A 23,281-nucleotide genomic window follows, 5' to 3' on the forward strand; every position below is an offset into this window, starting at 1 on the left:
ACACTAAGAACTGAAGGTGTCCACCCATCCCAAGAGCAGCTGAGCAGAGCTGGGCATTTCCAGGTAGAGGCTAGATGGCGATGCTGTGGAGATGAACAACACAGCTCCGTTTGCAGGCAGGGCCAGATTACCTTCAGTCCCTCCAGGTGTACAAGTCTGTTGTTCTCTGTTCTCATGGATTCCATATACATCACAGAGGCAGCAATTACCAACTGAATTCCCTAGGCAAAGCCACAACATTTTTGTTTTTTGCACGCCCACAAACAAGACAGCTCTTACAGACAAATCTACCTCCAACAAACACCAAAAATGGAAGATGGGAAAGGCCTTCAAGGGGAGCGGAGAGCCTGTGTGATGACATGAAGATATAATCCAGGCCAACAGCCACCACTATTTAGATTTTATTAAAAATAAAAACTACAGGAACAAAAATTGAATGTACAACGAGAGAATGGGGAGTGGCTAGTAGGAGAAAACAAAGGAGAACAGGAATGGTGACAGCCAGTCCTGGTTAGGCACAAGTGGTACCAGGAATAAGCCTCATTCCCGTCTCTCGACCACAGCAATCCCTGGCCCTGGGGGTGCGGAAGGCACTGGGCCACATGTTGTGTGCTCTTCAGCCCACATTTTCTCCGCTCACAGAAGCCCAGAGAAACCTGCAGGACAGAGCTCAGAAAAACACTATGAATACCTTGAACTTGCTCTTTGGCCAAAGTGGTAGAAGCATCCAGGACCGGAACTCACACCAAGAGGGCAACAAGTTCTCATAACACCCTCATGTGCTTGGTCATCTAAGACAGACTGCGGTACCCTGAACACAAGGGACTCTGGCCCAAGGAACAAAGTGGGGACCAATCTCCTGTAGGCGGTGGGCTGCCGAGCAGGGGAAAGAAGAACACTGGCAAAGTGAGCCCACCCAAGATGGCACGAGGAGCAGAAAGTGGAGCTGAAGAAACAGCCTCGTTCCCAGCCCAGCCTGAGCCCAGGAAATGGTGGGGGGAGCTGGATGGTTCAGCCTCGGGCCCCGCATGCTCTCTCCGAGTCCCTCAGCAGTTGGGTTGTGAGCCTGAGAGTGTGGAGTTGGTCCCACCAGCATCTCAGCGAGCTACTGTGGACGGCCCCGAGCCTCAGAACTGCTGGAGGATCATTTTCCGTTTCAGGTCATGACTGAACCGGTTCATCCTGAAGAGCTCACTGTCATAAAAAGCAGACAGGTTGTGGATGTTGATCTGACGAGCCTGAAAAGAGGAAACGTCAAGTGAGCCACGAAAATGAGCCTCCGCTGGTCTGCAGCAGAGCCTCTGTGCCGGTGCAATGTCTAAGACCCGTTCGTGGTGGTGGTAAACTGAGTCGGGGTCTGGAGTCGGGACACAGGGCTTGAAACCTTAGCTCTGCCAGTTGCCTGTGTCTGTCTCCTGTGTGAGACGGGATGGCAGTAATAGGACTCACCATGGTCAAGTGTAACTGCACAGAACCGGGCTCAGCCCATCATGAACACTTCATACGTGGCTCCCATCTGAGGCCTGCCCGCTTAATGATGGAGCTTGAAGGACTTCTTGCCCCCAAAGATGCCGGACAGCTCCCCAGGAAGCAGCCCGCCCTCCCATCTGGGCCCGTACCTTGTCCACCAAGTCCTTCTCAGGCACTTCGATAGTGTCCTGCTGGGCCCCAAAGCGGTTGCGCTGGTACGTCACCTGTTCTGCCACTAACTGCTTCAAGATGAAGAGCAGCAGCTCATTGTTGTCACGCCGGAATGAAAGGTAGCGGGCAAAAGTCTGCAGAGAACAGCCAAAGTCAAATGATGCCCTTCCTCACCAGGACCCTCAAGGCTACTAGAGGATGACCAGTCCCCGCCACGCTCCCGTCACGACCTGCCCGAGCAGCCAGGCAGGACGAGAGCCCGGATCCAGAGCCTCGGGATGCCCACCGTGGCCGCCACATGGCTCTCACACACCTTCCTCATGCTGCGCATGACGCTGAACTTTTGCGTGTCAATGAAGCTCTCCAGCATCACGCGGATGGCCATGCTGACATCATCCTCGATCACGTAGTCCCGCAGGTGGATGCGCGCATGGGCCTCTGCCATGCGGATCATGGACTCGATGTGCCGCACTGTGATGGGGATGCTGCCTGTGGCCTGCAGGAAGGACAGTGTCCGGTCTTGTCAGCACGGCCAGCGGCTCCTATGGCGGCCACACACTCGCGGCCTGCCGCCATCCCGCCGCACCTTCTCTCCCCCAGGCTCACATGGGCAGCCCAGTCCGAGATGTCTGTGGCCAGCTGAACCTGTTTCTGTCATGCGTTAAGTGCTGCACACACCTGTGCAACGTAAGTGGGGAAAAAAGCTGTTTGTATAAAAACTAAGTCAAATGCTCTCCAAGAACCTCATGAAGTTGGAAAGTTAAAAAAAAAAATCAAACCAACAAAAAAACCAAAGAAGCTGCTGTCTGGGTTAGGTGGGTGAGACCTACCAATCTGTAAGAATTCTGCAATCCAGGGGTGCCTGGGTAGCTCAGTCGGCTGAGTGGCCGACTTTTGATTTCAGCTCAGGTCGTGATCTCAGGGTCGTGAAATCGAGCCCTGCCGCAGGGAGTCAGCTTGGGGATTCACTCTTTCCCTCTGCCCCTCCCCCCGCTGGCTCAAGCTCTCTATCCCTGAAATAAACAAACAAATCTTAAAAAAAAAAAAAAAAAAAAAAGTTCTGCATTCCAGTGGCATGCAAGCTGCCTTTGTATTTCACTCCACCATGAAAGAACTGATGCTTGTTCAGACCATGTTTGGGTGAGATTCACAAAGTCAGCACAGAAATTAAAACCAGCGACCAACACTCAAGGGACCTTGGCCCCATACCCAGGTAGACAAATGCACGCATGTTTACGTTCCACCTGAAACAAAATGGCCAAAGTATTTACATATCATTTTTCAAAGGCATTCCAGCTCTAGCGCTTCTTAGATTAACGAACTGCACAACTAAAGAAGCTTCTGCTGAGCTCCCCTCCCTGCACTGCACCCCACAGCTGCACCCTGGGCCCTCACCATGGACTCTTTCCTCAGGTCACTGTACATCTTGGCCACCTTGTCCTGGTCCATCTGGTTGAGCTTCGGGTGGACCCTCTCCTTAGCATAGATGATGTACTTCTTCAGCACTTCTTGTGGCAGGGGCTCCACACCGTATGTATTGGGCATGGCGGGCTCCTGGGTGCCAGTGCTGCCCAGGCCCTCCTCCTTGTTGCTGGGGTGGTGCCTGATGTGGCTGCCAACCACAAAACGGGCCAGCATCTCATCCTAAGACAAGGGGGGAGAGGGCAAGTCACAGGGTGAGTCTCATGACCTGGCTTGGAGTAAGTCGGCTTGCTGGAAGAAGTGAAAGCTGCAGGTGCTGGAAAATGACACTCTCACAACAGTATCATCCGACGCCTACTATGTGCCAGGCAGCTGTGGGTGGCTGGGGGTCACCGGTGCACATGACAAGGCCCCAAGCCTCACTCAAGGTCCCCGGAACTTACTGCACGAGCCCCAGGACATGGGGTTGTGTACCTGGACTGGGTCCACCGTGTCCCTCACCACACACAGGACATCGAAGCGGGAAATGATAGGCTCCGTGAGGTCCACATTTTCTGAAAAGGTGAGCGAGGGGTCATAGCGGCCTCCTGTAACACAAAGGCACTTCTCCATCAGGGTTTATGCTCCTTCGATCTGCTCTTCTTCTGAGCACAAAGTTCTTGCCAACCTCAAGTTGCTTCAGGGACGGAAGAGAAAGACGACTTCGGAAAAGGAAGGATGCTCAGTACCTGCATCTGCCAGGCATTCTTGACAAGACAAGGAAAAGGGCTTTCCTGGAGCACTTGCCTAAAAGAGCCTTTAGACTAAAAGTCTAATCAACTCCCAGCAGGAAAAGCCTAGAATAAGGTGGGTGTGCTGCCTGAGCTCCCTGCCCACATGCTGACTGGATCAACAACCAACTCCGCCCGAACTTAGATAATGCACTAGATTTTTCTCGTCTTCTGAGGAAAATGTCCAAAACTGGTTCTAAGAACATGGCTTAAAAGACCCCAAGTCTTGCTTCCATGCACCCCCAGCAAGAACTGCGGGAGAGAGAAAGGTTTCCTGATGCTCAGTTCCTTCCTGAGACCTCGGGACTGGCCGAGGGACGCTGCAGGCTTCCCCCCCGCAAGGTGAGGCCTCCCTGTGGCAGGCCCCAACCCCCATGGCTGTCGTGCCCGGTGTACCTATGGGGTTGGCCGCGGCAATGATGGTGCAGCGGGCCTGCAGGGAGGTGACAATGCCAGCCTTGGAGATGGAGATGCTCTGCTGCTCCATGGCCTCGTGGATGCTGGTTCTGTCCTGGTCGTTCATCTGCAGGAGGGTCAAATGTGTGATGCTTGCCCCGACCGCTATCCCGTTAACACCTGTTTCCCCACTCAGGGCTAAGCCAACACAACCCGAATCCTATCGCCATGGGGCCCAAGCACCCACCTTGTCAAATTCATCGATGAGACATACTCCTCGGTCAGCCAGAACCAGGGCTCCTGCCTCTAAGGTCCATTCCCTGCTGACGGGGTGCCGCTGGACATATGCCGTGAGGCCCACGGCTGAAGCCCCCTGGCCAGTGGTGAAGATGGCTCGGCTAGACACTTTCTCAATATATTTGAGGAACTGAGACTTGGCTGTGCCAGGATCTCCACACAAGAGCACGTTGATGTCGCCTCGCACCTTGTGCTTACCCCCTGAAGGAGGCAGGGATGGAGACGGGGATGAAAGGGAGGGGAGGGGTGCCAAACATAGCCGGGTCATCTCTAGTTTCTCATTCTGCTTATGCCAACTGCAAAGCATATTTTCTAGAAAGGGATGCAAGACCCTAGGACTAGCCATCCCACTTCTGAGAACTGAACCCAGAGAAATGGGGGCACAGGGCCGCTACTATAAAGACGCTCTTAGGAAAGGTAAGAAACTAGAAGCAATGCAGATGTTTTCCACTGAGAAGAACAGCTCTGTACGCTGTGCTATAGGGACCTTGATACAGTTTCTTATGGGAATAAATCTGCTCAGTATGCACCAGTGCAAAAAGATGCCCCACACATGCTAATGAGCAGGAAGAGGTAAGTTGAGTATTTTTACGTAACCACTTACACACAGGTACAGGAAATACTGTGTTTATAAACAGAAATACATGCATGCCACAGAATTGTATTATTGTGTAAGTACACGTGTAAGTCTATGTGAATGGCCACGCAATGGTCCACTAGTGCACACACCAACCACACTGATCAGGAGTGACCCACCAGGAGGGGACTGGATTAGAAAACATGGACAGCGGGGACTTCCATCTTTCTGTGACTTCTAACAATTTAAGAAGAGGATGTAATTATCTCTACATATTCATGTATTATTTTTATAGTTAAAACCACCCAAGGCGCCATAGCCACAGGCTACGCTCTCCCTACAATGACCATGCCACACATGGTCTGGCCATCTGCTAACATGTACTTTCTCCCCAAGCACCCAACCTTTAAATGCAAAGTCCTGCCTTGTCTGGTACCTGCAATGCAGAGGGAAAGGGGGTGGCGCCCACCACCACTCACCTGGGTTTTTGGGCTCCCCTCCAAACAGAGCCAGCGCCAGGCCTCTCTTGATGTCTTCGTGCCCATAGATGGAAGGAGCAATACTGGCAAAGATCTGCAAGGGAGGGAGAGCCAGTGAGAACGGGCACATCTGCTCTGAGTCTGGGCCAACGCCCCACATACGGTAGGTCCCCCACCAGCTCCAATCTTAGGGAACAGGGATGTCTCCAGCCCCAGAGTGCCCACACCACGGCTGCTGCAATCCCACCAGGCCCCAGCACCAAGCCCTGTCCTCTGACCTTGGGCCGGGCAATTAGTTGGCTTTTCCTGAGAATCACAGAACTTTAGAGCTTAACAGAACGTCAGTCGGACCCCCTTTTTGGTCATATTTCAGAAAGGACTACCCAAAAGGTCACAGAAAGGAGAAAAGACCCAGGCCCATGAAACAAGTGCCATGTGTGGGAAGAGGGTGGGCTTTGACAATACAGATGTAGGAAGACACCTCCCACGGGCTCTGTGGCTGCCTGAGCCTCAGTCTCCTCAAATGGAAGACAAGTATCACAACCCAATTCAGAGGACTGGGTGGGCCCTAAGTGAGAGGTTTATACAAGTTTATACAAGTGCCTGGCTCCTGGCTATGCTGTGGTAGCCAAATATGATAAATATGGAACATTCAGGAGATGGGCCCACCAGGAAGTCATCATTTCAACTGGTAAGTCACGGAGACATCTATCTGTGTGTGAGAGAGAAGAGGAAAAGAGAGAATCTCAAAATCTGAATGACTTTTAAAGATGAAACCAGAGACAACAAAGAAATGTCTTGCCAGTAGGAAGCAGCTTCCATCTCCTGCGCGCTTTTGCTGTTCTTGACCTTTCTGCCATCTGCATGGAGGGACTCCACAGAAGCAGTGCATGCCCCTCCTTCCCCCTTACAAGTTATACCAAGGCGGCTTGTACCGCAGGCCTGGGGGGAAGGGAGCACCAAAGCAGGAAAGTCAGTGCTGAAAATCTGGAGGGCACCCCCCCCCCCCCGCCACTGGGCTGGATCCAGCTGTCCCGCCTGCCCACCAGCCAGACGGAAGAACCCTTCGCTCCCTCGGGGCTCCCTTGAAGCATGAAGGTGGGAGATGTCCCGTTCTTAGAGATGGAGTCAGGGGTCAGCAGCTTATCCTGCGGATGGCCACTCTGCACTGCTGCCAGGGGGCGGCATGACTAGCAGGTCCTTCTGGAAAGAGGATCTGCCAGTACCACTGGTACTGAGCCGGAAATACCTCTTGCTGTTACTTTATATAATAAGTCAGGAATGGAGGTCAGTTTCCACTTGGACACTTTTGCTGGTTCTTTCCTTGGCCCTAACATTTTCTGTAAAACCCAGCTCAAGGAGACACAGAACTGCATTAACTGGTGCACGGTGGTCCAAGCCTGATGTCTATAGAGGCTGGCCTCCCTAAATACTATTTCCCACTGAAAGAAAATTCTACTCCCCATGGGGATACTTGGAGAAATGGCTGATCCCATGTCTCGGCAGGAAATGTGCAAAAAGAACCTGCCGTGTCTTATATAAAAAAGAAAAAAGCTATCAGAGACCCAGGGTCACACCAATAGGACTCAGGACAATGGGCTTCATGCTTGGCAACTAGAGGAACCTGCTGGGCATCACCCGGATGGCCACTGCAACGCTGAAGCCTCGATGTCATTTAAGTCTGCTCATCTGTGATGACACTCAGTGGTCACCCCGGGAGGGGAACCGTTCATTATTTTGAAAACTGGTGAATGAAGGGAAAGGATCAAGCACAATCTGCTTTTTCTACAGGACCTCTACCTAGGCATAGTCCAATAGTTAATAAAGAAAAGTTTTTCTATGCGGAAGCATTCCAGAAGATAAATGAAGAAGGATTTGGAGTTAGAAGACCGTCATTTTGTGACCCCTAATGAATGAGTGGGTTTAGCCAAGGACTGTCAGTGGCTGCTAACATCACAGAAAGACAAGGAGATGCCAGCTGCTGCGGTGGGATAGACCTCTAGCCCATCTCGCCACGGACCCCACCCAAAAAGAAATCAGTCTGGACACTGATTATGTGTGTGCATCATAGTGACAATTCACAGAGAACAGATGGCCCAGGAATACATTCGACAAAGACCCATCTGCAACACCTAGAGTGTCGAAATCTCAACAGGACAGATGACCCAGATTCTTCCACAAAAAGAGAGGGAGAGGGGACCTAAAGACGGAGACTTAAGAGACAGATCAACCAGTTCCAATGTGCAGGCCTTACTTGGACATCGACTCCAAGACACTTTTAAAAAAAGAAAAAAAAGTAGGATAATCAGGGAAATGTGGACACCAAGGAAATACCTGCTACCACGGAACCACGAACTCATTTTTAAAGTGTGGCCCCGGTGCTGTGGTTTGGTGCAGTAGAGAGGGCCTGTTACAGATCCACGGCTGCAGGTCAAACACTGTGTGGGGAACTGGCTGCAGTCATTGAGGGAACTGGGCGCGAGTATAGAGGACACAGGGGTGGCCCGACTCCAGCTGCAGGTGGAGTCCAGGGGAGGGACATACGGGGTTCATTGTACCCACTCCATGTGTATGTCTGCAAGTTTCTGTAATAAAGCTTCAGTATTCAGACCAGGACTTATACGTGGGTGGCCACAGAACTCACCATAACCAAGTACCCCCTGAACACACACACGTCCTCCCGAGCTGCAGTAACTTAGGGAGAGGGAACAGAGAGCAGTCCCTGGAGCACAGACTCAGACCAGACTGTGTAAACAGGGATCCTGGCTCTGCCATTAGCAGCTATGCTGCATGGCAGCTTACTGAACCTGGGCCTCCACTTATTCATCAATAAAATGGGCACCCATGACACCTCCATTATAGGATTGTTACTGTTACTACTATCCGGAAATTACCTACACAGCGTCAAGCAGATGCTTAGGGCTCGATATGCAGGACTCTTCCATTGCACCCTCACCTGTGCTGGGAATGTCAGAAGAGACAATCCGCCATGATGTCTCATCCTCCTGGATGTCTTGTGGGTGTGCAAGGCTGCCCGTCCCTGACCTCTCTTTACCCAGACTGTTTCTCAGGGCTGTTCCCATAGCAGGTACCCCTGCAAGGATGAGGTAATGTCTACCTCCAGGACCAAGAGCAGCAGGCCCCCTTCTCGCCTGTTATGCACAGCTGCCCAGGCTCAGCTCCCCTCCTGCAAAGCACCCGCTGCATCCAGATGGGCCTCCCTATAGACTACACAGGACAGGGAAGCAACCACACTAAGGCTAACGGTGCCACCGCTGACCCAGCTGGTCTGAGACAGTAATGGGCAGATGTACTGGCTAGGAAGAAAGGAAAAATCAGGGCTGCCTGGGTGGCTCAGTTGGTTAAGCGTCTGCCTTCGGCTCAAGTCATGATCCCAGGGTCCTGGGATCGGGCCCCATGTCAGGCTCCTTGCTCAGTGGGAGTCTGCTTCTCCCTCTGCCTCTGTTCCCCGCCCCCGCCCCGCTCATGCATACTCTCTCCCTCTGTCTCAAATAAATAAAATCTTAAAAAAAAAAAAAAAGTAAACTCAAACCCAGACCTGCCAAGGAATGACACACTTGCCATGAAGTATTCCACTTAACCCTCATAATGATTCTGGTTCTCTCAGATCAAAAAGAAGGAAACAAACCAAGGCTCTGGTCAAACTGTCTGTTCCTAAATGAGAGGCAAGACCTGACCCCAGATTCCTCTGAATCTGAAGCTCATGCTCTTAATTCTCAATACATACTGCCCTATCCCCTGCCCCCCTCACCCCGCTCAGAACAGCCCGCCACGAAGTGTGGCCAAGTTCCCACCCACACAGCTACTGTGAGTACGAGACAATGAACAGGAAATGTCTAGAACGTGCCTTAAAGCTAAGCTATTTTTATCCTCCTACGGACCTCTCCTACGGACCTTTATGCTTTTAACATCCATTGTCCCGGGCGGCACGCCCATCCAGTTTTTGTACAACTAAATTTTGTACCGACGTGCAAAACAGCTGGCTGCTGAGCATGCAGCACACGAGCACATCCCCATAATCCTTGTAACAACTCTACCCGTGGGTGCTACGTACCATCAGCTCATCCGTACAGAGGCGAGCAACTCATCTGATCACACCAATGATTAGGCCAAAAGCCAAACCTAAGGAGTCTGGCCCCAAACTGATTCTGTTAGTTCTTTACAACAAAATCTAAGTGTTAGACACAGCACTCATCCCTTGACTACTTCCACCTGTCAGCGGCCACGGCCCACAAAACCAAATGGGCCGAAAGGCAAGCTGAGTTCATCAGGCTGCAGAGGACAGAGCAGGGGGTGGCTGGGACAGACAGCAGGGAGCGTGCCCCAATGGCAAGGGAAACTGCCCCTTAGCTCTCCCATCAGTCATCACTGGAGAGAAACAAAGACCTAGCACTGACAGACGCTTGGACGGCCAAAAACCAGGGCTTCCAGATTTTTATGTGCAATCTCAATTCCTAAAGATGATAACCAATTCAAAAATAAAAGCAAACAAAAAAGAAAAGGAAACACAGAACCACCTACCAACCAACCAACCAACACCCATCAGCAGGCTGCATGTGGTCCACAGGCCACCAAATTGCAAAACTCTGGCTTAAATAGTTCAAATGAGCCCCATCATGACAAGCCTGTCATCCTTTCAGTTTGTCCCCAAAACCGCCATGTGGTTTCTTCGTCCGAGTTCTTGGTAAAAATATCCACCCTGACAGTGGGCTAAAGGGGTCAGTAGAGATCAACACTCCCTCGTATCACCCAGCCCTCCTTCCCTGATGGGACTCAGAAAGGTGTACTAGAGATGTCATCGTCTCTAGAAGGATCCCCTCTGGATCCTGGGGATCCTTCTAAAGAACCTCTGTTTAGATGTCACCGTCTCCAACCCTGAGGGAGTCACAGCGTAAGCGTGCAGGTGTAACTGACCTTGAGCAGTCACTACCATGATACTGGGACATGTCTGCCTGGCGAAGTCAGCTATGTGGACAGAGGCAGACAAAACAACAGCTATCACCGCACCAAAGTGTGGCACAACCTTCCATGTTAGGGCCACTAGGGGCAGTTCGGGAAATCTGGGGCACGAGGCACACACAGGGACTGGCCTGTCCAAAACCTGAAGTCAAGCAAATCCTGCCTCCCACTCTCTATCTGCTGCCGCTCCTGTCTCCTCAACAGAGCAGAAGAGCAGTGGCTGATAACTGCAGCAGAGGGAAAGAGGGCACTAGCGAACTGTTCTAGAAGCACACTGCTCCTTCGGCAGCTCAGGCACACGTGCACACAGCTGACGCATGTGAGGGCCAAGGTTGCCAGCCCTGGACAGAAACTGGCTCAAATACTAGTGAAAAGTCTGAAAACATGTCCATCGTGTTACTACTAATTTTCCTCTGGGAAGAATCATGGGTTGCATCTTTTTTCCCATGTTACTGATTAAGTGAAAAAATGCTATGTTTTTGTTTTCTTTCTTATTGGGGATTCTGATAACTATGAGCCCCAGGAAGGGAAGGACGGACTGTGTCGGACTTCCCACCACGATCCTGGAACACGGCCTACAAGGTATTCAAGGACTGGCTATGTTGGCAGAATGAAGTTCTTGTCCTCCCGAGGCTGGGGAAACCCCTGCCTCTCCTGGTGCAACCCCAAATCTTGGTGGCCCAGGTGAAGGTGAAGGAAATGAGTGTGTCAGATGTGGCCCTGCCCTCAAGGGAAGGATTCCATTTGCTCAAAAAGCCAAATGGAGCCTGCACTGATTGACCTGAACTGAGAGTCTGGCTCTTAAATCCCTAGCTCCCCAACCTTCAGCAAAAATGTCTACAATTAAAAAAAAAAAACAAAAAAACCCAAAACCCTAAAACCCTCTTGGGGTAGCACTCTTCCCAGAGAAACGGGTGTTGGGTCCTCCCCTGGTCTGACACCAGGGGATACCCTCACAAGATGAGTTATTCCTACTGCTCCACCTGTTTCAGCCTTGAGCCTGGGCTCGACTCGATCCACTGACTCATCACAGCCCCATCCTGTCGAGGGATGGGTCTTCGAAGCCAGTATTCCAGCTCCTCCCCCAGAGCGCAGCCCCCCTCCCTCCCTCCAGATCAAGGCAAACTGACTGAGCTGATGCTGGGAAGGGAAAGAATGAAGAAGCAGAGCCCAGACCCCAAGACCCGGGAATCAGGACCGTGGTTCTGCGGCCTCCTCTGGAAGCACGACAATCCCACCCGGACCTCCACCTGCCTTCTCCCCAATCTGCTGGTCCTTGGAGAGGCTGGTGATCATCTTCACGTCTTCGTCCGTCAGTTCCCCCACAGCGACCTTGTTGTCCTTCTTGGCTACGTGGTTGGCTAGGATGACGGTGGCGAAGACAGGGAAGCCATTGGCTGTGTTGAGGGAGCCGTCGTAGTTGTTGTGGTAGATGCCAGTCAGCTCCTGGGAGAGGGGGCACAACCCAGAGAGCCAGGCCGGGGTTAGACTCAGGGCCGGGGTCTTCCCCCCGCTGCCTCCACTGTCTGATCTCTCCTCCTCAACTCCTCCCTACCAGACAGCGAGATGAGTAACCCGGAAGACCAAAGCAAAACTTCTACCCCCCACATTCCAACCGGCCAGTAAAGGAGGAAAGGCTCTTCCTCCCAGTGACTGAAGAACTGACCTCAGCCTACCCCTCCCGCTGCCAGCAACCCTCTCTGCACTACAGATGCTCATGCTGATGTTCTTAGCAACTCGGCTGCCTGGCCTGCTCCTGGGCCACTTACTATCTCATCTCCTGGCTTACAGCTGTCCACCAGATCAGCAAGGAGGATAGCATCTTTGGAGCGAGGCAGCCGGCCGGCCGCCACTTTGCCGGGACTCTCCTGAATTCGGATGCGCTGGTAGTTCTGATAGATGGTCTGCGTGGGACAAACAGAGGTCACAGGGGCCTGTCTCTGCATGGCCGACTTCACACTCCTCCAAGCACAGACTTATTATGTCACCTGACCCTGGCCACAGCCCCATGAGGAAGGAGAACAGATAGGATTCCTATCTCCATCAGCGGACCAGAAAATGGACAGCTGAAGCAGAGAACGAGACTGATGCTTCCTTACTGCCAGACAGTCAAGTACCTGCTTGTAGCCAAGCCCTGGTGCATATGAACGCCACAGCCATGCTAAGTTCAAACCCTAGCTCCATGGCTTAAGCTGTGTGATCCTGGGCAAGTGATGTCCCCTCTCTACGCCTTCTCTGCAGAATAGGGATACTAAGGCTCTAAGTGCAACTTCACAGTGAGAGTTAAATCACGTCATATGGGGCGCCTGGGTGGCTCAGTCAATTAAGCGTCTGCCTTTGACTCAGGTCATGATCTCAGGGTCCTGGGAGTGAGCCCTACACAGAGCTCCCAGCTCAGCAGGGAGTCCCCCCTGCCCCACTCATGCAAGCTCTAGGTAAATAAAATCTTAAAAAAAAAATCATGTCACACATCCAAAGCACTTAAATCAATGCCCAACAGTGAGCTCCACTAAGTGTGGGTTCTATGGCCAAAAGTCACATGCCAATGTTGTGCTATGCAATTTAATGTCCATTACTTCACTTATTGTCTAGAAAAGAGACCACATAATACAGCTGTTAAAAGCAGTTGCTCTGGATCCTGAGTTCTAATCTTTTGGGCCTCTTTCTAGCTGGGTGACTTTGGGGTCAATAATATCACCTGCCTCAAAAAGTGTGATGAAAACTGAATTATACATCACCCACCCACTAGGTACCTTGCAAGTATCCCAGAAACTTCAGCTGTAATTATTACTCGTGTAGAAGCAGAGCCTGAAACCCTGCTCCTATGTAAGAGCCTTCTTTCTCAAGGAGCTTCCGGGAAAGTGGACTCTTAAAGAGGGTGAGCTAAACAGGCAGGGGAAGACTCTGGGCAAAGGCACAGGCTCACCCTCCCCAAGGCAAGGTGCACCTGAGCTTTTGAGCAGGTGTTTTCGGCTATGGGCTGCCACAAGCAGAAACTCTCAGGCGCTTTCTGGTAAGGAGGTCCCAGCTAGGGCACTTCTCAAAGGTGCAGTGCTGAGAGCTTCGCCGCCAGCATGCACGGCAGCAAGGCAGTAAACGGGGTTTGGGCATCCCCCAAAGGTATTGCGATGACCCCGAATCTACAGATCAAGTCATTCAAATACAAAGGCAAACAGCCCAGAAGCTTTCAGCAGGGCCTCCTGAATCCAGCACAGCAATGTCTAAGCTAGTTATAATCTAGAGGCCCCCAACGAGAGGCCCACAGAGAGGCAAGTACCAGAAACGCCAAGGGAAAGCCCCATGGGAGTGAGGGATGGGAAAGCAGGTGCCTTACTAAGGAGATAGCTGAACAAGGAGTGAGTCCAGTTTTACCAGACCTTCCCTTTTTTTTTTTTTTAAAAGAAAAACCATCAACTTTGACATTTTAAACAAAATGTCCTGGTTTTAAAATATTGGCTTGAATTCTTGAAAAACACCCCACGGGCCAAACTAAAGAGGCTGGCCAGATAGATCTGGTTCGCCTCAGGGTGTGGCCAGTGCACAAGTCCATCTTGTTTCCCGAGGCTGCCACACTCATCTAACTGCCTTAGAGGTGGGGAAGGCACGGCGTAGACAGGAAGAGCAGCCACCAGCAGGCACAGACTCTCACCTCTTCCATGTTAACTTCAAAGGGGCCAGCCGACTGGCACTCAGGGCAGGAGCCCGGCTTCACCTCCTGGTTCTGGGACTGACAGAAGGGCCCCAGCACGAAGTTACACTTGTTGCAGTTGTACTTGACCATGCTGAGCTGGGGCAGGACGCCCGTGCAGCTGGTCACCACCCCACTGGTGCGGATCAGCTGGTTCAGGTGCAGCTGCCTGCAGGGACGAGAGGGCCTATCAGAGGCCTGCAGGCTGATGACTGACCCATGCCCTCCAGAGATCAGCACTCTAAGTGAGGTGGATCCAGAAAACCTGGATCCCACCAGATCCACACCATCGCACCTGGTCCAAGCAAGAGTGCCGGGAGGGGAGGGCGCTGCTTGGCCACAGCCAGCCCGCCCAGAAACCCATGGCCCCGTTGGAGCTCCCCTGAACGAAGCTGAGCCACGGAGTGCTGAGGATGCAGGGCCTCAGGCTCGCCTGCCCTTGGCTCACCTCAGCGAGCGTAGCTCCTCTACAAGAGGCAGGTGGGAGATGCGCACGTGGATGTGGCTGGCGATGCGGTCGTACTTCGGGTACATGGCCAGCACGACCTCCAGCGCAGCCTCGTCAAAGATCTGCAGCAGCTCTGCTGGCGCCTCTGGCAGGAAGTAGGCCAGGACGTGCTCCCGGGCCGCCAGGTCCTCATAGTTCACCACCAGGCTCTCGCGGTTCTCTGGAGGCGAGAAGAAAGACTAAGCACAGAGCTCAGCCGGGGACACAGCAGGCAATTTCCCTCTCCCTGTGCAAGGAGGAAGGCCTGCCCCCCACGCCCCCCATCCTTGACTTGGAGCTGGAAACCCCAGCCCTGATTTCTAAACCTGCCCTGCTTTAGCTGTGTGACTCAGCAAGTGACACATCTTAAGCCTCAATTTCCCAATCTAAAAATGCGGACATCACACGATGTATGAAATCACATTAAGTGAAACGATAAATGCAGGAAGGCTGCAAATTCAAAATGCCTAAAAGGACCAGGAAGGAAACCTGTGAATAAACTGCATCAAATACAAGACAAAAGGGAGTGGTGTGTACAGCAGCGGACCAAGATCCAAGTGCCTCCTTTTAATTCCTGTATACAGGAATGTTCTATTTTCTGATTAAAGTAGTAATCCAGACTTCGACATTAAATCTGCCACCTTCTAAGCACGTCAGACACTTTTGTGGTTCAGCTGTCATCCCTGGACAGCCAGCAGAGCGTCCTAGTGCAGACATGCAATGCTTTTTGTATCTGCCCGATGACGGACATCTCGGGCTTCAGGTGCTAGCTCCTGTCCAGCAACGGGCAAGTGGCTCAGTATTCCCTGCACTTCATATTTCTATTAAACATGCTGTTAAAGGCCCAAGTGAATGACCCTCTGAGGAAGAATTCTGCAAGGCAGACTGCGGTGAGAGGCAGCAGGGACACGTGGAAGCCACACCTTTACACATATCGCTGATGCGCTCCTTAAAGACGTTGTGGCCATGGCCATCCACGTGGGTGCGCAGAAAGTTCTTAAAGCGGTGGTGGATCTCCAGGCGTGGGCCTGCCATGCTCACCCACTCACGCACGGAGTGGCCCTTCAGGTCCTCCAGGTTCTCGATGCTCTCGATCATGTCTTCGTCCTCCTCGCCGTCCTCTGTGGCCCGCTCTACCTGGCGGCGTTTCCGGGAGGGGCGCTCCTCATCCTCCTCATCGCTGTCTGGGGGCCAAAAGGGTATCCTCAAATGCAATTTTCCCACCGCCTCCCACCTGCCTTCCCCAGAACTCCTTTTCCAGCCCCCACCAAAGCTCTGGAAGCTAGGACCAGCCTTGCACCCTTGGAGGTGCAGACATTTGAGCCTACCGTACAGGAGCCCGCGACGCATGCGGCCCAGACCCCGGCCGGCCTCTCGGTCACGCTGCCGCATGGCCCGTTCTGCTGCCTCCCTTTGACTGGCTGTCAGCTCCTCGACGTCCTCATCGTCCAGGGCCAGGCCCTCAGCCTCGTAGACATCCAGTTCTGGGATGGCACGATAGTCCCTGAGGGAGCCCCAAAACAGACCCCGTTAGTATCAAAAACAAAACAAAAGCGGGCCCAGGAACTGGGCCTACTCCAGCCTGGGCAGGCCAGAAATACAAAGGCTCCAAAAGGATCTCCAACAAAGTGTGGTCTATGCATACAATGGAATATCATTCAGTCTCCAAAAGGAAGAAAGTCTGACTGTGCTACAATGTGGGTGAATCTTGAGGACAATGGCCTCAGTGAACTAAGCCAATCACAAAGGACAAATACTGTAGGATTCAGTTTGGGGAGGTGAAAAAGTTCTGAAGACGGTTGCACAACAACGAGAGTGTGCTTAATGCCCTTGAACTGGACACTTAAAGATGTTTACGATGGTAAATTCTGTGTTATGTGTATCTACCATAATAAAAAACAGAGGGAGGGGACCTCCAGACAGCTCTGAGCATCCAAAAAGAAACAGAAATTTGAAGAACCAGAAAACCTTCAGGCAGAAAAGCCCTTCAGACAGCCGGCCCCACCTCCCCAAGAGGGCAGAAATTCTCCCTGCACCTTCCCCTCCCAGACAATGCCACATCAAACCCCTTCAAGTACTGGGAAGGTCTTCTATTGACATCAGCCAAACCAGCTTCTCTGAAATGCCTGTCCACTGGCTCAACCCTCTCAGCTACTCCAACACCTCCAAGGACTTGTTTTCCACGATGTCACCTGTCAGGTATCTGAAAGGGAATGCTGTGTGGACAAAGAACCCACTGAGAGCAAGGACGGCTTTCCTCCCTGCAATTCTGGGAGGCAGACATCATTACTCCATCTGAAAGATGAGGAAACAGGGTTTTGGGGATGATAGGGCTTTTGCCAAGAGCCACTCAGCAGAGCCGGGTGTCAAAACACAGTCCAACCACAACCTGCAGGCTTGTTCTCTGATACCACACTACCTCCCCAAGATGATCCTCTGGAATTCTCCCTTTTTTCAGAGTAAATGGTGATTGGGGGTGACCTACTACCTTTTTTTTCTTTTTTTGAATAAACTCAGAATAAGTAATCCCATGTTGCTGATGCCAGAAACAGATCCCAGAGGAGCCAGGTAGATGTGTGGGCTGATCCATTTCTGAATTCTTAAATGTTCTCAGTTAAAAGATATTTGTCTGACTCGTTGAGAAAATTTTAAGTCACATGAGATGTCCTCTGTCCTCAGTGAAATTCTAATTGGTCCATAAAAAATTAATAAATTAGGTTTTATCAAAATTAACTTCTGTACCTCAAAAGACACCATTAAAAAGGGGGGGCGCCTGGGTGGCTCAGTCGGTTAAGCATCTGCCTTCGGCTTAGGTCATGATCCCAGGGTCCTAGGGGATCGAGCCCCGTGTTGGGCTCCTTGATCGGCGGGGAGTCTGCTTCTCCCTCTGCCTGTGCTGCTCCCCCACCTTGTGCTCTCTCTCTCGCTTGCTTTCTCTAATAAAATCTTAAAAAAAAATAAAATTTTAAAAAAGTGAGACTGAGAAGAAAATATTTGCAAATCAGTTATCTGATAAGAGACCTGTACCCAGAATAAATTTTAAAACCTCTTACAACTCTATAAAAAAAAAAATCAAGCAATCCAATCATAAAATGGGCAAAAGATTTGAATAGACATTTCTCCAAAGATATACAAATAGCCTGTAAGCGCATAAAAAGATGTTCCACATCATTAACCACCAGAGAAATACAAATCAAAACCCCCATGAGACATCACCTCACACCCACTGGGATGGCTATCACTGAAAACCAGAAAATAACAGGTGTCTGCAAGAACCACAGGGAACTAGAACCCTCATACACCACTCGTGGGAATGTAAAGTGGTAGAGCTCTTTTGGAAAAAGGTCTAGCAGTTCCTCAGAAGATGAAGCACAGAGTTAACATATGAGCCAGCGATGCCATCCCTAGATATATGCTGCAGAGAATTCAAAGCGTATGTTCACGTAAAAACTTCAGAGCTGGCTGATTTGTCCAAAGGCTCCCAATTCCTTCCATAGTGCGGCACATATGGCACATCCGCTCTCATCATCTGGGGTGATGGTACTTAAAGTAAAGATCCGAAAGGTCCAGGGAGCCCTTCCAAGTCCCTCCGGTGGCTCACCCCATGGATTGTGGGATGGCCTGGACACCATGTTTGGAACTCCTGAGTCAGGGTAAAAGAAGGCCCCAAAGGAGAGTCTTCATAAGGCTCTGGGCATTTCAAATAATTCTACTACTAGCGTATCTACCAAATCCTGGTTGTAAATATGGGGCAGAGCAGCAGGAGAAATCGAACCCTGCTCCCTTGCAGAGCCTACTCCATTACCTTACCATTAAGTCTCATAACCTTTGGGCGCCTGGGTGGCTCAGTCGTTAAGCGTCTGCCTTCGGCTCAGGTCATGATCCCAGGGTCCTGGGATCGAGTCCCACATCGGGCTCCCTGCTCAGCGGGAAGCCTGCTTCTCCCTCTCCCACTCCCCCTGCTTGTGTTCCTGCTCTCGCTGTCTCTCTCTGTCAAATAAATAAATAAAATCTTAAAAAAAAAAAAAGTCTGATAACCTTTAATACATGTTTCTATTTTTATTAATAAGTGTGAAAATATCTAACTCAGGGCCAGGTACAGATCAGGTGTAATAAATATTTGCTGAATTGCATCGAAATCTTGATTAATCAGGTGCCCCCTCCGCCCACCCACCCCGGTTTCTTTGAAGTTGCAGAAAAACACTCAGCTGCCTGCTTCCTATTCTTCCAAGTCATCCTTGGCATCCCTGATGTGGTCCACCACAGGAGAGACTCCTTGCATCCCCTGAGGTGCGCATCTTACAGAGTTGAGGCTTACCCAGGCCTTAGGGCCCAGTCTATGATATAGCAAGTTACTCGGGCCTATGTTGTGGTTCCTTGGACTTGTCTGTCTCTCCCTAGATCCTGCATCAAGGTGCACTCATAGGCAAGGATACTGATTCCTCTGCTTCCCCTGTACCCAAAGCAAGGTCACTGGGTACACAATGGGCTCTCTGCAAAACTATCTGCTGAGTACCCCGCTTTGAATGAAAATACCTCTCCATGCCATCTCCGATAAGCTCCTCTCCATCTTCTTCCTCTTCATCCAGGGGTCCCTCTGTGCCTAGAAGCCCCTCAGACTCATCCTCAAAGGGGGGAAGATCACGGCCAGGGCTGGAGGTCAGGGCATCTGTGCGACGGGAGCTTCGCCCAGGGCTGGAGGTGAGAGGATCACTTCGCAGCCGCCGGGCTGGGCTGGATGCCACAGTGAAGGACTCAGATGATTCCTGCAGGAGAGAACCGAGAAGGTGAGGGCTGACTTAACATCCTATAAGGTGGCCCTCTCCACCTGTGACCCTGTTCTCCCCCACTCCACTCCAAACCCCTCCAGCCTCAAGACTTTGCATCTCATGTTCCCTCTGCCTGGAATGCTCTCCTGTGAGCTCTCTGAGCTAATGGCTTCTCAACACACAGCAACGAGCTCAAATATCACATCCTCAAATACTCCAGGCACTGATATTTCCCTGTGTTTTCTCCATGACAATGGATACCTCATTTGTTTATGTACCTGTTTCTCTACTCTTCCCACACTCCTCTCCTGTGTGCATGGCTTCCCACCCACAATACACAAGACATTGAGGCAGGAGACAGAACATGAGAGTGACCAAAACGTTAAGAGATCTGGAATTCACAGATTGGTGGAGAGGACAGACAATAAATAAGACAAAGAGACAAAAAACACTACAATAATATGTGCATGAAAATGCGGGGCCTTATCTGTCTTGTGTACTCCCAGCGCCAGGCATAGAGAGGGCGCCCCACAAGCAGGTGCGGAGTAAGTAAATGAGGGTGGTCGGGTAGGCCATAAAGCTCGGGTTGGGGAATTCGAGTCCCCAGCCTGGTGCGGGAGAGGAGGCATCCCCAAGGGGACTGGAGCGGCGTGGGGCCCGCTGGCTTTGCAGACCCCGCAAGGGAGGAGTAAAGGGGAGAAATCAGCTCCAAACCAGAGCCCAGGGACCCAACCCCATCTGGAGGCCCGATCCGGCCGCGGCGGAGCGGGGCGAGGGCCTTGAGGACTCGAAGTACGCAGCCCCTCGCCCCAGGTCCCGGCGCGCGCCCGCACCGCCCGCATGGCGGGCCCACGCCGACATGGGGGCTCGCCGGGTCCACCCGTCGGCCCCCCACGCCCGCGCCTCCCCCGCGCACGGCAGACGCGCAGGCCGCCGGGGAACACCCGCTCGCTCACCGCCATCGCAGCGCCACGCTCCCCGCCGCCACTCCAGCAACAACTAGTTTTCGCGCGAAAGCCGGCTCACGTGACCCTCCCGAGCCCGGGAAGCGTCTGAAGGAACATGGCGTCATGACGTCGGCCTCATCTGCGTGCCGGGGGGGCGGGCCAAAGAAGGAGGCCCCGCCCACTCCAAGGCGCCCCGCCTGCCGGCCTGGAGAGCAATCGGGCTCAGCGCGGCTTTGACCTCCAGGCAAAGGGGTGGAGCTGGAGTTGCGGGTGGGGGCAGTGGGGACTAGCCCCACCTGCCGCTTGCGTGACCTCGCTCGCCCTGTGGCTATTTTACAGATGAGGCAACTGAGGCCTGTTTTCTGAGGTCTCGTGAGCAGAAGGTCTCTTTCAACTACTCCAAAAGCTCTCAGGTTGAATACTTAAGAGCACCCACACAGCTCCAGGATTGTAGAAGGCCACAATTTGATATTTTAGTAGGAGTTATTTTCACCGAGGAAAGCAAAGGTGCAGAGGCGTTCTAGATAGAAAGAATGTCATTTGTAAAGATGTAGAGGGCATGGCACAGCGGGGATCTCTAAGCAATTCTGTAGTTTTGGTTAAACAGCTTGTGATTCCCAGGAAGGGGGAATCCCTCAGGCTGCTCCTGGGTAGTGGTAGATTGCATCAAGCTGGAGGCTGTTGCTGCTGTTCTTTCTCCAATTACACAAGCACCTCAAGCTAGGGCAGGTCCCTTGGTGAGCAGGGCAGAACTGGAGGTCAGTCAGCCCTCAGTAGTTTTGTGCAGCGAACAAGCATCTCTGGATGGAAGCCCGTATAGGTGCAGGAGGGATCGTGAGGACTGGAAATCTCCAAGAGACATTTAGGAGGTAGAATCTGTTGGCGTTGGGTATTGAGGACAGCAAAAGGGAGGCATCCAGGAAGACACCGGGATTCTGGCTTGGGGGACTAGGTGGATAATGGCACCATCTCTGAGATGGGGAGTGCAGGAGGGAAAGAGGAGAAGTTTGTTTCCGGCTGTGTTGAACGTGGGAGCTGAGTGGAGATATCCAGGAGGCCATTCAATGTTCAGGGCTTGAGAGAGAGAGTTTGGGCTGCAGCTGTAGATTGATTATCTTGAGAGTGGTTGCACCGTTCAGCGAGTGAGTGCAGTGAGAAGAGAAGCCCAGGCCTCAGACCTGGGAAACCCTAGCCCATAGAAGGCACCAACAGAGGACTCTGGACAGGAGATGGGATACTGGGAGTTGCAGAGGAGAAGCCAGAGAAGAGATGGTGGGTGGGATTGTATTAGTTATCTATTGCCGCACAGCAAATTATCCTGGAATCCAGCAGCTTAAAACAATGACTGTGTATTATCTAGATGTCTATGGGTCCAGGATCTGGCTGTGGCTTAGCTGAGTGCCTCTGCCTCGGGGTCTCTCAAAGTTCTTCTGTCAAGGTGCTGACTGGGGCCACAGTCGCATCTGAGGGCTTGGCTTGGGAAGGATCCACCTCCAAGCCCCCTTGTGTGGCAGGATTCAGTTCCTCCCAGACTGTTGGATGAGGACTCAATTTCACACTGGCTCTTGGGTGGGGTCCTCTTCACTTCCCTGCCATGTGGTCCTCTCCATAGGACATCTCACAACATGGCACCTGGTTTTGTTCAGAGCAAGTGAATGATAGGGTGAGAGAGGCCAAATGAGACAGAAGTCATATCCCAGAAGTGACGTCCCATCACTTTTGCCATTTTCTGTTTGTTAGAAGCAAGTGGCTACGTTCAGCCCACTGTTGAGGGGAGGGGATCATGGGGGCCATCTCAGAGGCTGCTGCCAGTGGGGTCAAGAAGGTAGATGGAGTTGGCAGGTGACAAGCTGCCGAGAGGTCAAGTTTGGTAGGGCCCAGGAACCACTGGTGCCCCCGGCGAGAGCGGGTCTGTGCTGGATCAGTGTTGGACACCACGCTGGGGTGGGTTGAGGAGTAGGGTGCAGGGAGTTAATGAGGGTGAAGGTGGACAACTCCGGGGAAGTTGGACTATGGCAGAGGAGCAGTAACTAGAGTGGGATGTGGGGCTGAGGAAGGGCTTTTTTTTTTTTGAGGTGATACTTAGGCATGTTTACATGCTAATGGGAGGAGGGTAGGAGAAATGAAAATGTGGAAGAGGGTAGGGCTAAACCTCTCTTATGGCCCCTGATGATCCCTGCCTTCTGATATTCACACCTTTAGGTAATCTCCTCCCACACTGACCAAAGTCCGTCTGTGTGACCAATAGCATATGACAGAAGTGACTGGATGTCATTTCGGAGATTAATTTATAAAAAGATTGTGGCTTTGCTCTCCCTTTCTGTCCCCCTCTCTACATCAGATTACTCAGTCTGAGGGAAGCCAGCTGCCATTGTCCTGAGGACACACAGGCAGCCCTGTGAACAGGCTCGTGGAATGGACAACTGGGGACCCCAGTGGAGAACTGGGGATCCCAGAGAACAGCCATGTTGGACTCACTCTGGATGCATATCACCTTGGGGCTTTATTTTTCTTACATCAGTAGGCATCCAGCACTGAATGTCATCAAGGACGAGTCTGCCACCTTCAGCCTGTGGATTTCATCCTCAAAATCTCTGTATGGCTGCTCCTTGTCTAGGCACTGTATCAGATAAGGAGCCAGCTCATCTTGGATTGAGCTTGGCCTCTTCCCTTTGTCAGCTGGTCATGAGGGGCCTCCCAATAGGTCACAGGTGTGAATGAGGGAGAGGTGCTGGTGTGACAGGGGTAGATGATGTGGAGCTATAGTGGATCGCTTATGATCTGCTGGGCCCACCTGAATTTACAACTTAGCCCAAGCCTGATAGAAC

The 23,281-nt window shown here is 51.9% G+C and overlaps 1 protein-coding gene across 1 annotated transcript; it reads right to left on the minus strand.

Annotated features, from left to right (window-relative positions):
• Positions 1-391: 391 nt before the first annotated feature.
• Positions 392-20,587, minus strand: MCM2 (minichromosome maintenance complex component 2). The gene is made up of 16 exons (XM_027587655.2): positions 20,463-20,587; positions 19,274-19,503; positions 16,066-16,241; positions 15,661-15,921; positions 14,699-14,918; positions 14,212-14,419; positions 12,332-12,466; positions 11,817-12,008; positions 5,583-5,676; positions 4,477-4,727; positions 4,230-4,356; positions 3,538-3,650; positions 3,037-3,285; positions 1,955-2,137; positions 1,620-1,775; positions 392-1,238 (listed from the first exon to the last, which is right to left on the minus strand). Exons 1-16 carry the CDS (start codon positions 20,466-20,468, stop codon positions 1,128-1,130), a joined length of 2,712 nt encoding a protein of 903 aa, XP_027443456.1. The 5' UTR covers positions 20,469-20,587; the 3' UTR covers positions 392-1,127.
• Between the last annotated feature and the right edge of the window lie 2,694 nt (positions 20,588-23,281).

Source organism: Zalophus californianus, chromosome 1 (genome assembly GCF_009762305.2).
Source record: "Zalophus californianus isolate mZalCal1 chromosome 1, mZalCal1.pri.v2, whole genome shotgun sequence".
NCBI lineage: Eukaryota > Metazoa > Chordata > Mammalia > Carnivora > Otariidae > Zalophus > Zalophus californianus.

Coding starts and splice junctions, on each gene's coding strand:
- MCM2 (XM_027587655.2), bottom strand. Junction 12,009..12,331: donor GTAAGCCAGGAGATGAGATA/GTAAGTGGCCCA, acceptor CCCCTCTCCCAG/GAGCTGACTGGCATCTACCA. Junction 5,677..11,816: donor ACCAGCAGATTGGGGAGAAG/GCAGGTGGAGGT, acceptor CCTCCCTTGCAG/ATCTTTGCCAGTATTGCTCC.